This window comes from Henckelia pumila, chromosome 3 (assembly GCF_033568475.1).
Source record: "Henckelia pumila isolate YLH828 chromosome 3, ASM3356847v2, whole genome shotgun sequence".
Classification (NCBI taxonomy): domain Eukaryota; kingdom Viridiplantae; phylum Streptophyta; class Magnoliopsida; order Lamiales; family Gesneriaceae; genus Henckelia; species Henckelia pumila.
In genome coordinates this window covers 122542729-122558362 of record NC_133122.1, presented here as the reverse complement: position 1 = coordinate 122558362, position 15634 = coordinate 122542729, and the positions used below count along the sequence as shown (strand labels likewise).

The window sequence follows — 15634 nt, the reverse complement described above, 5'->3', positions numbered from 1 at the left end:
CAAGGTAAAAATTTAATTTTTATTTAATTTTTACACACACAATTCAATCGTAAAGTTTTGATACCCATGATATGGAATCGTTCCATATAAAATTTTAAAACTTCCGCTGCACCGAATATCAATTTTGATTGATCTGAGCACCGGTTTCCAACAATTACCTCTTGGAGATCAAATAGTTACATCGCATGTGTTACTAGGAAAACCGAGTAACCTAAAACACATCATGTACTCTGGCCAGAGATTTGTCACACTAATATCTCCTCAGATCGCATAGGATATCCACACTCGCAAGTATGTGGTGAATCCTTGACAACAAAGCATTGACTCCTATATGTGTCGTAACTGTACCCAATCCCGACACCTGATGACCCCAATGGAGTCGGTAAACAAGTCAAAGTACAGTACTAGAATATAGAGTCTCAATGATGTTTCAAGTAGTAAGGACTAATGGTGTACAACCAAAACTGCGGACTTATCCACTCAAATAATAATAACCACTTGGAAATTCCAAATAGGGTAGTTGGATCATTCATCATATGAATATCCATTTGCATGCTTTGAACATCTCCATGTCCATTACCAATGAAACGTGGTACTTGGCATCACAAATGCTAGTCTCAATCTCGAGCGATCCTTATCCTTATTAGCGGATGACTCAATTGACTAGGAATTGTTTAGAATATACAGTGACTATAAGATGTGTTTCATAATAGTGATCTCTCTTTATTCACTATCTCATCTTACTTACACTATAGTATATTCAAGGTCTTTATCAAAACAACAATAGTATATCACAATATAACAATATGAAGAAAGGCAAAGAAAATGCCATTAATGAATGTAAATTATATTAAACAAAGATTGTTTATACATAGAGTCATAAAAGCCCTTAGCCACAAGTTGGCTAACCGGGCACCCACTCTTTCAATCTCCCACTTGCACTAAAGCCAACTAGTTATACTACACAATCCCATTGCTTCGCGATGTTTGTCAAACAATGGTCCTGGCAAGGGCTTAGTAAGTGGATCAGCGATATCGTCTGTAGAGGCCACTCTCTCGACAGTGATGTCTCCTCTTTCCACAATCTCCCGGATGATGTGGTATTTCCTCAGTACGTGTTTGGATCTTTGATGAGACCTTGTTTCCTTTGCCTGAGCAAGGCACCAGTGTTGTCGCAGTACACTGGAACTGGACCAACAGCTTCAGGAATTATGCCCAACTCTTGGACGAAATTCCTCATCCAAACAACCTCTTTAGCAGCAACTGATGCTGCAATGTATTCTGCCTCAGTGGTGGAATCTGTTGTGGTGTCCTACTTGGAACTCTTCCAAGAGACAGCACCGCCATTGAGCATGAATACAAATCCAGAGGTTGACTTTGAGTCATCCTGTCGCTTTGGAAGCTAGAGTCGGTATAGCCTTCCAATTTCAATTCTCTTCCTCCATAAACCATGAATATATTCTTAGTCCTTCTCAATTACTTAAGAATATCCTTCACGGCTTTCCAATGCATTTGACCGGGGTTGGCCTGATATCTGCTCGTGACACTCAGAGCAAAGGCTACATCTGGTCTGGTAGATATCATCCCATACATAATACTACCTATGGCTGACGCATATGGTATGTGTGTCATTTTCTCTATCTCTTCGTCAGTCTTGGGACACATAGACTTGGATAGAGAAACTCCATGACACATAGGTAGATGTCCTCTCTTGGACTCATCCATAGAAAACCTTTTCAATATGGTGTCGATGTAGGTAGTTTGAGTGAGTCCTATCATTCTCTTAGATCTATCTCTATAAATCTGTATCCCTAGAATATAGGAGGCCTCACCCAAATCCTTCATCGAGAATCTACCTGATAACCATATCTTTGTTGACTGCAACATCCCTACGTCATTCCCAATGAGTACGATGTCATCAACATAAAGCACTAAGAACATCACTGCATCCTTAACTACTTTCTTGTACATGCACGGTTCCTCCGAATTTTTGATGAAACCAAAGTCCTTTATTGTTTCATCAAATTTCTGATTCCAACTTCTTGATGCTTGTTTGAGATCATAAATTGATCTCTGAAGCTTGCATACCTTATGCTCGCTTCCCATGGATGTGAATCCCTCGGGCTGCATCATATAGATTTCTTCCTTAATGTTTCCATTAAGAAATGCAGTCTTCACATCCATTTGCCATATCTCATAGTCATACCATGCTGCTATGGCAATAAGGATTCTTATGAACTTGAACATTGCGAGTGGTGAAAAGGTTTCATCATAGTCAACTCCTTGTCTTTGAGTATAACCTTTTGCTACCAATCATGCCTTGTAGGTTAGTACCTTGCCATCAGACCCAAGTTTTCTCTTGTAGATCCATTTACACCCTATTGGAACAATTCCATCGGGAGGATCTACTAAAGACCAAACTTGGTTTGTATGCATCGAGTTTATTTCCGACTGCATAGCATCAAGCCATAAATTCGAATCCGCATCAGAAATTGCTTCCTTGAAGTTTCTTGGATCACATCCAATGTCGAGTTCACTTTGACCCCCTTCAAGAAGAAGACCATATCGAATAGGAGTTCTAGAAGTCCTCTCGGATCTCCTAGATGTAGGCGTGTTCGTTGAAGGTTCTTGAGGTGTGTGGTTGTTATTTTGTATCTCGGGTTCTTCTCGAATTTCTTCGAGTTCCATCATCTTGCCTTTCTTATCTAATAAGAACTCCTTCTCCATAAAGGTGGTATTCCTCGAAACAAACACTATTGTTTCATAAGGATGATAGAAATAATATCCGATTGAATTCTTCGGATATCCTACAAAATAACATAAGGTGGATCGACTATCCAACTTATTTCCCACTGTCTGCTTCACGTAAGAAGGACATCCCCAAATCCTTAATTACGAATACTTAGGAGCATTTCCATTCCATAACTCGTATGGAGTTTTATCTACTGCTTTAGTATGGACATTGTTCAACAACAATACTGCTGTTTCAAGCGCATAGCCCCAAAACGAAGGTGGGAGCTCAGTGAAGCTCATCATAGATCGAACCATGTCCAACAAAGTTCGATTGCGACGCTCCGAGACACCATTCAGCTGAGGTGTCATAGGAGGAGTCCACTGAGAGAGAATCCCATTCTCTTTTAGATAGCTCAAAAACTCGGTACTTAAGTATTCTCCACCTCGATCCGATCGAAGTGCTTTAATACTTCTACCTTGTTTGTTTTCTACTTTAGCCTTGAATTCTTTGAAATTTTCAAATGATTTAGACTTATATTTCATTAAATATAAATACCCATACCTAGAATAATCTTCAGTAAAGGTAATGAAGTAGGTGTGACCAAATTTAGTACCGATACTAAATGGTCCAAAAAAATCTGTATGGATCAAATCCAACAGGTTTTGACTACGCTCAGGCTTCCCTTTGAAAGAAGATTTAGTCATTTTTCCTTTTAGGCAGGACTCACAAATAGGTAGAGAGTTAATATCAGACATATCAAACATGCCCTCTCCCACTAGCTTGTTCATCCTCCTTGAGGAAATATGACCTAGCCTAGCATGCCAAAGGTTTGCCGGGTTTTGACTATCATTTTTGCTTTTATTTGTTGTTACCGGTTTATCAACATAATTAATTGGAACGTCTTTTAATTTTAAGTTATATAGATCGTTTTCAAGTTGTCCATTTTCAATCAAACATTAATTCTTGTAAATATTGCAAATCCCATTTATAAAATTACAAGATAAACCATCTCTATGAAGCCTAGAAACAGAAATAATGTTTTTAACTAAATCTCGCACAAATAAAACATCTCTCAATAATAACTTAAAATTGTTCTACAAAACTAAATAAACGTCTCCCACTGCTTTGGCTTCAACTCTGGAACCATTTCCGAGCCTCAGCTGGGTCTCACCCATCCTAATCTTATGACTTCTTGTCATCACCTGCAAATCATTGCAAATGTGAGATCCACATCCGGTATCCAATACCCAAGAAGTAGTATTAAGTGAAACATTTATTTCAATGTAAAACATACCCTTTGCAGTTCGCAACCGCTCGAGGTATTCCTTGCAGTTACGTTTCCAATGACCGGGTTTCTTGCAGTGATGGCAAACATCTCCAGATATGTTCACGTTTGAAGCTTTTGTCTTGCCCTTCTTCTGTGGTAAATTTTTCTTGGGTGGGGCAGAACGTTTCTTACCCTTTCCACTTGGCCCCTTCTTGGCGTAAGAAGAGGATCCAACCAAGAGTACCGGCTTATCCTTCTTTAATGTGGCCTCATAAGACACAAGCATATTGACCATCTCTTCAAGGGTGGCCTCTATCTTGTTCATATTGAAGTTCACCACAAATCCGTCAAACGACGAAGGAAGAGAAAGAAGTAACAAGTCCGCGTTTAGTTCATGCTCCAAAGTCAAATCGAGTGTTACCAATTTTTCAATGAGTCCAATCATGTGTACCCCATGCTCACGGACCGAAGTCCCATCTCGCATGCGGCATGTCATGAGCTCTTTGATGGTGGCATACCTCTCCGACCTTGACTGAGCTCCAAAAAGTTCCTTGAGGTGCATGTGTATGTCAGCAGCATTCACGGCATCCTCAAATCGCCACTGGAGTTCATTAGACATTGAAGCTTGCATATAGCATTTGTCCTTGATATCATGGTCCCACCATTGATCAAGTTTTGCCAATTCTTCCGGACTTATGTTAGCCGGTGCTTCCTTTGGAGGATTCTTTTCTAACACGTAGAAAATTTTCTCCGAGTTTAGAACATTATTTAATTTATGGAACCATTCCGTATAGTTTGCGCCAATCAATTTGTTTTGTTCGAGAATTGAGTATAATGGATTTCGCGAATTCATTGTAATGAAATACTGAAAAGAAACAGACAATAATCAGTGATTGTTTAATTAATTTACTAAGACATAAAATATGGCGAGATTTAATTTTATGAATTTCACTCCCACTATTTTAACAATTTCATTACCCTCTAATGAAAACGGGAAACTTGTTTCCTTAGTGGGAACATGGAGTCCAATTGACAAACTATAGTCCCGAATAATATCAGCCAACCATAATTTTCAAAAGGTAGAGCCCAATTGCTTCCAAAGCAACCCCCATGTTTTTAGCTCATGTCCAATAAGGGCCCAATAATATGACGCCGTTTAATGTGACATGTCAAGATGACCCATCAATATTAAGTTGTGATGGACGGTCGCCATGTGGATCCCCAATAATATGAGCCAATCCCATGGGAGTTCCACCCAACTTACAACATGTGTCGATCCAATGTACAGCTTTCCGAAAAACGGGTCCCCTCAATAATATGAGCCGGACCATGCCCGCGGGTAGCATCTCATACTTTGATCGTTGATGGAAGGTAGTAACATTTAAACAATATTTAAATTCTCTTTTGTTTATCTTGATATCAATTTTAAATCATATTTAAAATGAGCGATTTTTAATTTTGAAAATTGTCTCATCATGCAATATTTCTATGCTTGCGGGATTCATACAAATTAGTCTAAACATGCATACAACAATAATATCATATATTATTTAGAGGATGATCGATCCCAATCGCTAATTGACCCGTGGTTGCCAATCACGAGTCTAAGTCCAATCCTAGGTGATATGCAAGTATGCAATGCAATCCTATTACATTGAGCTTCCAATTTACATTTCTTCGGTCTTTATTGTCTGATGGGCCCACCTTTGTCTTCAAATCTTTATCTCCCACTAAGTCTAATAAATTTACAATAAATTTCGTTGACAAGTAGGGGATACATATTTAAGGGTGGGAACGGTCCATAAACCAGACCCATTTTTTATTACAAATGACAATTCAAATTGGGCAATAAACCAAGCCCATTAATAAAACCCAACAACAATAAAACCAAATGTAAATAACCTAACATACACCTACCAAATTGGTCATGGCAATCGATCATCCTTTTATCCAATAATTAATTCAATAATTAAATAATTGGATAACATGCAATGACATCATAATTAAAAAATATAAAATCAAATTTTATCTTATCCTTTCATAAGATCATATCTTATCATCAATTGTACCAAAATAATTAATTTTATAAAATCTAATTTAACCGATAAAATTTGTAAATTTTCCAAAAATTCAAATTTATCCAAAAATCAATTTTAAAAATTTTGGACTCAAACAATTTGATCCGATGCCTCGTGGACCAATCAAAAAAAATATTTGATCGGACCAAAAACAAAAATTTCAAAAATTCCAAAAAATCAAATTTTAAAATTTACGGACTGCCCGGGACATTCCCGGGCAGCCTCGCCTCCACGTGGGACAGGGCTGCCCATGTGGAGGTGGGCAGCTCGTCGCTGCCCGATTGCCTTGTTTCCTTTCAAATTTAATTTTAAAAATTTTTCGTTTTGTTTCAAAAACCGAGGCTAAAAATTTTTGTAAAATCGATTAATTTTAATCGTTTGATCAAAGTTTACGACCTGTCTCTGATACCACTGTTGGAACATGCGTTCTCTGATCACACGGATGTGATACCCGGAGCAGCGGAAGTTTAAAAATTTTATTTTTTTCGATATGGAACGATTCCATATCGTGGGTATCAAATCCTAATGATTAAAATTGTTGCAAGTAAAATATATAAATAATTAAATATTTTACCTATTCAAGCAAAGGCTTGATTATGGACTCCAACAGAATTTAATCTGCTCTTCTTGTAAATCCCGGGAACCGATGACTATCACGATCAATCAGATGTTTATCGAAGAGAATAAATAGATTTGATCTGTCAATTCAGAATGTAATTTTTCACAAAAATTACAGACTGAATTATCTCAAAAAGGAGCAGAGGATTTTCGAAAACTCCTCTTCAAAATATATGTGTGTAATTCGAAAATTGCAAGACTGAAAGCTTATGATTTTCGAACACTACACATGTATTTATAGATAATTTCTAGACTAGATTAAGTTATAATTGTATTAGGACTCTAACTGCTTAGGGCCCACAATCCATAACTTAAGTCCAACAAGGCAAGCCTGTTATTATAGAAATTAATATAAAATTCATCGTGACTCCGATTGATAAACTGATTTTACCAATGTGCACAGAAACCATTTCTGCATCTTTTCAAGTCAACATAATTTTTCTGAATCCGAATTCAGTGATTTCCAAAAATGTCCATCCCTATGTCATTTTAGGAAATTCCACTCCTTTTATTTGAGAAGTCCAACTTCTCTTTCATTAAATTTAACTCTTTAAATTTAACTATCTCAATGGGGTTTAGTATTCCATTACTTGTGTGACCCTCAATGGTTCAGGGATACAGCTAGCCGTGGGCTCACAACTCCTTGTGACTCGGAACAACAATTTCCGACTTGCTCAACGAATCATGGTAAGAGCGCCTAGCAACATCGCCCCATGATTCCCTAGGTATCACTGATAGTGCCTGCAAGAACCAGTAGATTTTGGTTAGCGTACAGTACGGTCCCTTCATCCATATATCCCGATCGAATCAACAACCATTGGTGCATCGAGAGTCGTTCGAGATTCGATAACTATGCCTTACATCTTGGAGATAAAATAGTGACATCGCATGTGTTACTAGGAAAACCGAGTAACCTAAAACACATCATGTACTCTGGCCAGAGATTTGTCACACTAATATCTCCTCAGATCGCATAGGATATCCACACTCGCAAGTATGTGGTGAATCATTGACAACAAAGCATTGACTCCTATATGTGTCGTAACTGTACCCAATCTCGACACCTGATGACCCCAATGGAGTCGGTAAACGAGTCAAAGTACAGTACTAGCATATAGAATCTCAATGATGTTTCAAGTAGTAAGGACTAATGGTGTACAACCAAAACCGCGGACTTATCCCCTCAAATAATAATAACCACTTGGAAAGTCCGAATAGGGTAGTTCGATCATTCATTATATGAATATCCATTTGCATGCTTTGAACATCTCCATGTCCATTACCAATGAAACGTGGTACTTGGCATCACAAATGCTAGTCTCAATCTCGAGCGATCCTTATCCTTATTAGCGGACGGCTCAATTGACTAGGAACTGTTTAGAATATACAGTGACAATAAGATGTGTTTCATAATAGTGATCTCTCTTTATTCACTATCTCATCTTACTTACACTATAGTATATTCAAGGTCTTTATCAAAACAACAATAGTATATCACAATATGACAATATGAAGAAAGACAAAGAAAATGCCATTAATGAATGTAAATTATATTAAACAAAGATTGTTTATACATAGAGTCATAAAAGCCCTTAGCCACAAGTTGGCTAACCGGGCACCCACTCTTTCAGAGCATAGCTACTGCGGCATGAAGAAGGATGGTGATCATGCGCTGTTGAAGAGATCCTTGCGTGATAGGCATGGGAAGATGGTGAAGGGCGCAGGAAATCAGTGCACAAATAGGCGCTAACGAGAAGGCTATCAAGCATGGTTGGAGTCATCAGCGCTCAAGAACCGTGCAGAAGAAGTCAAGAGCAGCGCTAATGAGACGGGAACAATGTTCGTTTACTGCGCATGAATAAAGAAGATCAGAAGAAGAGTTTGAAGCTACGCTATTGGGAATTGATGTTGCGCGGTTTGAAGAAGAAATCAAGCGCTATCGCGCTTCAAGAACCAAGAACAATGCATGGGAAGTGCGCCTATCATAGCTCTAACGCGCAAGGTGTTGGCACAAGGCACATGCGCAATCGCGCAAAAGAATGGCGCTATAGCGCATGGTTGATCTGTGCTTTGTTATTTATCGGGCAGAAACATGCTCGCTCGAGAGCGCTTTGTGCTCGCTCGAGCGAGCGAGGCATGAAAAGAAATCCTTCGGAACAGAGAGGTTCTCGCTCGAGCGCACATTGGGCTCACTCGAGCGAGACATCGGGAGCAGAAGATAATTAGATTTTCGAAAATTTAAAATTCTGATTTTACGGGCTTTATTTTATGGGCTTTTTGAACCCATATAAATAGAGAGATTAGAACGTGAGAAAGGGTTCCAGATTTTCATACGCAGACAGAGAGTGGGCGGCTACGACACTGCTTGGGAGACTTTGTTATTATTTTTATTTTATTTTTCTTTTATCAATTCATGATTAAAACTTGGTTTTGAATTATGAATTGTGAGTAGTTTCTTTTATTCGATCAAGGACACGTGATTAGGCCAGACAGATTTTTGTATAAAACTGGTTTATTTATTTAAAATTTTCAGATATTGATTCTAGTTTATTGATTATCGAATTTATTTTGTCTTGTAAATTTCTTGACCAGTTATTTGCTTGCATGTTAATTGATTCCAAGTCGACGGAGGAGGTTTTCATTTTGATCACTTCGATAATTATCATATTGTAAAACTGACTAGAAATAGAATTCGGTTTCAATATGCGGTTTAGGTGTCAACTGAATTTTCACCATTCTTCATGCATTTAAATTTGATTAGAATTACGAAATATTAATCCGTCAAATTTGAATAGATTTGATTGTTCTAGAAATAGTCCTTCGAACAAATTAGGAGAATTCCCGTGAATTATGATTAAATCTGAATCTTGAATAGATCGTTTGTTACTTAAATTATCTGGTACCTACGTGTGTCCTCGATCGAAGCTTTCCTTTATTTGAATTAATCCAGTTCTCTACTGCAGCGCTAATGAGACGGGAACAATGTTCGTTTACTGCGCATGAATAAAGAAGATCAGAAGAAGAGTTTGAAGCTACGCTATTGGGAATTGATGTTGCGCGGTTTGAAGAAGAAATCAAGCGCTATCGCGCTTCAAGAACCAAGAACAATGCATGGGAAGTGCGCCTATCATAGCTCTAACGCGCAAGGTGTTGGCACAAGGCACATGCGCAATCGCGCAAAAGAATGGCGCTATAGCGCATGGTTGATCTGTGCTTTGTTATTTATCGGGCAGAAACATGCTCGCTCGAGAGCGCTTTGTGCTCGCTCGAGCGAGCGAGGCATGAAAAGAAATCCTTCGGAACAGAGAGGTTCTCGCTCGAGCGCACATTGGGCTCACTCGAGCGAGACATCGGGAGCAGAAGATAATTAGATTTTCGAAAATTTAAAATTCTGATTTTACGGGCTTTATTTTATGGGCTTTTTGAACCCATATAAATAGAGAGATTAGAACGTGAGAAAGGGTTCCAGATTTTCATACGCAGACAGAGAGTGGGCGGCTACGACACTGCTTGGGAGACTTTGTTATTATTTTTATTTTATTTTTCTTTTATCAATTCATGATTAAAACTTGGTTTTGAATTATGAATTGTGAGTAGTTTCTTTTATTCGATCAAGGACACGTGATTAGGCCAGACAGATTTTTGTATAAAACTGGTTTATTTATTTAAAATTTTCAGATATTGATTCTAGTTTATTGATTATCGAATTTATTTTGTCTTGTAAATTTCTTGACCAGTTATTTGCTTGCATGTTAATTGATTCCAAGTCGACGGAGGAGGTTTTCATTTTGATCACTTCGATAATTATCATATTGTAAAACTGACTAGAAATAGAATTCGGTTTCAATATGCGGTTTAGGTGTCAACTGAATTTTCACCATTCTTCATGCATTTAAATTTGATTAGAATTACGAAATATTAATCCGTCAAATTTGAATAGATTTGATTGTTCTAGAAATAGTCCTTCGAACAAATTAGGAGAATTCCCGTGAATTATGATTAAATCTGAATCTTGAATAGATCGTTTGTTACTTAAATTATCTGGTACCTACGTGTGTCCTCGATCGAAGCTTTCCTTTATTTGAATTAATCCAGTTCTCTACTGCGTTTTTAGTTAATTTTCAATTTAATTCATTAGTTTAAAATCTGAATCCAGCTTTTTAATTAGTCTAGATTAAGTAAAAATAAGTACATTTTGGTAGTCATAATTTTACAGTTCTTGTGGGTTCGACATCTGTACCTTAGTCCACTATTCTAGTACTTGACCTGATTTGCTTGCTAGTTGATTTTTAATCACACCAATTTAGACGGTCAGCCCTCCGCAAACCCTGTGATGCGCAGCAAATGAGAGCGGCGACGAGCAGTACAATGCGGAGGGAATATCATGGCAGTCTTGGCCACATTTACCAACTGGCCCGAGCAGTTCTCATAATGAGCCAAGAAATCTTTGAGGCGCTGCATACCCCGAGACCCCCCATTGGCAAAAATAATGACATCATCAGCATAAGCCAGATGGGAGATCATCATTTCACACCCAGAGCGGTACCTCAGATCAGCGTTCTGAAGGAACAACCGATCCAGACCGCAAGACAAGTACTCCGCCGCAATAATGAAGAGAAGGGGTTCAAAGGATCCCCTTGTCCCAAACCCATCGTAGAACCAAAAAAACCAGCGGGAGTACCATTGACATTGACCGAGAACTTGCAAAAGGAAATGAAAGCCCGCACCATCCTCACAACCTGCTCGGAGAAGCCGAACTGCCTAAGAGAATCCAGGAGAAAAGACCATTGGACTCTGTCATAGACCTTAGCCATGTCCAACTTCAGGATGACGTTTTCACCATGGGCAGGGAGATTGAAACTGTGAGTGAGCTCCTGAGCGAGAAGCCACTCTGACTCTGATAAATAAGACCGCCAACCAATGACCTCAGTCGAGAGTACAACAGCTTCGAGATGATCTTATTCATGATATTACACAAGCTGATGGGACGGAAATCCGTCCAAGCATGAGCACCCTCAACTTTGGGACCAAAGTGATTGTGGTGGCAGTGAAGCCCTGGGGCAAAGGGGAACCCTGAAAAAAGTCAAGGACAGCATCCATGCCATCTTGCTGCACAAAATCCCAGTAGTGCTGAAAAAATACGGAAGAGTACCCATCAGGGCCAGCCACACTATCCCTAGGGATGGAGAAAACAATGGAGAGAACCTCCTCCAAAGTGGGGGTGGCTGCAATGCAGATTTTCTCCGCCTCCGAGATCACAAGGGAAAAACCAGAAAAATCTGGGATATCCAGGACAAAAGGATCCCTAGTGAGGAGGCGCTGGAAGTAGGCAGCCCCGGACTGCTGGATAAGGTCCGGGGAGGTAAGGCAGGTCCCATCCTCCCAAATGTGGAAGATCTTGTTAGTTACACGCTTCTTCTTGACCATAATGTGGAAGAGCTTCGTATTCCTCTCCCCATCCTCAAGCCAATTACAAGCAGCTTTCTGCTTCCAAAAATCCGCCTCCATGGAAGTGATTCTAGCCAGATCCTCATTGCACTTGGACAAAAGAGTCCAGCTGTGCTCCGAGGGGTCCGCTTCACATGCGGCCTTAGCAAGTCTAACAGAACTCTCCGCCTCAGTAATCTTATCAAAAATGTTCCCAAAAACATCCCGGTTCCACCACTTAAGGTGGCCTTTCAGACTCTTCAGCTTTGCAAAAAGCTTTGGCATTTCGTGCAGATGACAGGGCATGTTCCAATTCAGCCTGACGGTCTGAAGGAACCCGGGATGACGAATCCACATACTTTGGAACCGAAAAGAACTCGGTCCCCTAGTAAATACAGGAGCAGAAACCAAAAGGGGACAATGGTCCGATATAGTGCGGCCGAGGTGTTCAACCCTAACAGAGTTGAAATGATCACCCCAATCCACAGATACAAAAACCCTGTCCAGATGCTTCAAATGGTCTTATTCGTCCAAGTGAATGAAGAGCCCTCGAAACCAGCATCAACCAGGGCAGACTCCAGAACAGAACTATTGAATTCATCCATGGGGAGCTGCCTCCCACCAGATGAGCCAAGACATTCAGAGGCATCCCTGAAGACATTAAAATCCCCCCCCCCCCCCCCAAAAAGCCAAGGACCACTGTCGGGCTTGACCTGCAGCAAAGAAGCCCACAAGTCATGCCATCCAATGTAGTCACACTTGGCATAGAAAAAAGAACAAAATACATCAACCGACAGAAAGGGAGCCGACACACGGAGATGGAGGAATTGAGTGTGATCAAAAACACACTCGACCTTCACATCCACATCCAAAAATACCTAGATATGACCAGAGAGATTTGATAGAACTCTCTGAAAACCAAGACGGTGCGTCATGTAACACTGATCAAGAGCAATCATCGGCTCCAAGATGGCCAAAACCTTGATACACTTCTCCTTCACCAAGTCATGAAGCCTCTCTTGGGACTCAGAGCTCCTGATTCCCCTGATGTTCCATATGAGACAATTCATTTGGAACGAACAGGGTAAGGCCCCGTCTTCTTTCGAGACTCATGGCGAGTCTGCAGATGCTTCGTATCCGAGCAAAGAGTTCTCTTGGAGGACAGGTTGGACAAATCATTGTACACATCTTCCCTCCCAAACTTTCTCCCATCACACGATTTAGTACCATAAAATGATCCTGAATCATCCTCACTGAAGTCCTCAGTCATCGGGCCAAATTCCTGACAAAGACGGCCCTGCTGAGAAATGAGCCCCTCAATGAATAAGGAGGAATTCTCCCCAGGAGTCCCAGGATTCAAAGGAATTGAGTGACTGCTATGATTCTGAATACAAACAGTAGTTTCCATAGGAGCAGAAACCTGGACGCCATGCGGAGTTCCCAGATCCTCCGCACAAACCACAAAAGAGGGATCCTCTAACTCCTCCACTTGCTGATCCCAAGAAAAACCTGGACAAATGTCAAACCCAGCCTCAGGAATATGGGCATACTGGGGACTATGGACTGCTTGGGGAATTTGGACTGACGGGGTACTATGGACTGACTGGGGAATATGGACTGACTGGGGAATATGGACTGACGGGGTAATCTGGACTGACTTGGGAATATGGACTGACAAGGGAACAGTGTAACACCCGGTATTTTTAATAAGTAAATTCGCAAGCATAATTAGGGATTTTTATTTATTTGAAATTTTAGATTTATGGGTTAAATTATGATGTGAATTATTTGTGCATGTTTTAAGTTATTTTCAAGCATTTAACCCATAATTTGAGATTTTTATGATTTTTAGTATTTAAATTATTTTATCGCGTAGATGAGACCGTGGACAGACGAGATGACAAATTTCTATCCAATTTATTTCATGAGCATTTTTAGAGCCCAAAAATATTATTTTGAGTTTTATTTCCTCAAAATTATCAGTATTTAATTTTATATAATTTTAGGAGTCCATTTTTACCCAAATTAAGCCAAAATAATGACTTTTTTCTATCTTTAAAATTCCCTTAATTATATATTTCGGAATTTTATTAAAGTTATCAGATTTTAAATATTATTTAGAGTTTTTAAGTTATATATATTGTATATTTAAAACCCTTATTAATATTTTAATTATCCTAAACCTTATTTTATTCTAATTACCCTAATTCTACCCCCAAACCTCACGTCTCCAAACATCAGCCGCCACCCCCATTTCTTCTTCTTCATCTTCTGCATCAGATAGCAATCTCCAAGGGTTCCATAGCCGAGATTTCTTCGAAGCTTCGAGTTGTTCATCGTCCCGTCGTCCCGAAATCGTCACCTTCGCCTTTTTCTCTTCAAACATCGGTAAAAGGCATGGTTTTTCTTCTACTTTTTCACGCAAATCAGTTATATCATGTATGTTGGGTGTAGCATCGATTTTTCTTCAAATTTTCAAATTAAGGATCGGTTTTGTTGTTTGAAGCTTGTGTATGCGGTTGTTCATTCATCTCACGATTTTTCCTTGACATGGCTTGTTCTAGCTGCTGGTTATGGTTGGTAAGAGGTCTAAGGTGGGTCTAGGCTCGAGTGGCTTGAGTGGCTTGAGCCAAATGAGCCCAGAATCAGCCATGGACGTTCGGCTCCCATGGATGCGCAGACTAGGGTTTGGGGAAAGGGGGTTCGGCCTCTATGCATGGGGCTGCATGGGGTCAGGGCCTGGGTTAGGTTAGGACCGCCCAGACGTGGGCTAAGTCTGGGCGGCGGTGCTCCGGCCAGGGGCGGCCGGAGCAGGCTGGCAGCATCCAAGGAGTGGCTGCTGCTCGCGGCCGAGAACAAACAAGGGAGGGGCGACGGTTTTGGGGTTTTCAGGGTGGGTCCGCGTCGAATAATGGGTCCGGGTCGGGTCTAGAAATAAGTGCGTTAAGTTAGCTAGGTCCGGGTCCGGGTTAAGTTAGTCGAACTCGGGTATTTTATTTTTAAGTTAATTATTAAGTTTAAGTGTTTAATGGGCCTAATTGAATCCCAAAATTTAATTGGGATCTATTTAAATTCTTTTGGGTTGAATTTATTTTTTATTGGGCTTATTTAAATTTAATTAAGTTAGTCCAATGATTTTTATGGGCTTGGGGGCCCATGGAAGTTATTGGGCCAGTCTTTGGGTTTTTGGGCCCATTGGGCCAGGATAGAGTGTTATTGGGCCAAAAAATTTTTATTGGGCTTAGAAATGTGTTAATGGGTCAGTCTCAGTGTTAATGGGCCAGAATTTAAGAAATTGGGCTTGAGTGTTAGGGCCAGCAGTTCAGTACAACCCATGAGAAATTGCATATGTCCTGAATATATATTTAATTATTTTTATGCATGGAAGTTATTTTTAATATTTATATGTTAGTATGAAATTAAATTAAATATATATGAAGGACACACATTTTATTTAAGTACATGCATTCATGAAATAATTTTTACGCATGATTTAATGTTTAAGGTTGA

The 15634-nt window shown here is 39.7% G+C and overlaps 1 protein-coding gene across 1 annotated transcript; it reads right to left on the bottom strand.

Annotated features, from left to right (window-relative positions):
- Positions 1 to 11008: 11008 nt before the first annotated feature.
- LOC140889406 (uncharacterized) lies at positions 11009 to 12409 on the bottom strand. Its single transcript, XM_073297120.1, has 2 exons — positions 11672 to 12409; positions 11009 to 11458 (listed from the first exon to the last, which is right to left on the bottom strand). The coding sequence occupies exons 1-2, from the start codon at positions 12407 to 12409 to the stop codon at positions 11009 to 11011; spliced, it is 1188 nt and encodes a 395-aa protein (XP_073153221.1).
- Between the last annotated feature and the right edge of the window lie 3225 nt (positions 12410 to 15634).

Excerpts from the sequence above, each read along its gene's own strand:
- LOC140889406 (XM_073297120.1), bottom strand. The coding sequence starts at position 12,409 with ATGCCAAAGCTTTTTGCAAAGCTGAAGAGTCTGAAAGGCCACCTTAAG. Across the intron at positions 11,459-11,671 it reads TTTCCGTCCCATCAGCTTGT|GCAGTTCGGCTTCTCCGAGC; the intron begins GTAATATCATGA and ends GGATTCTCTTAG.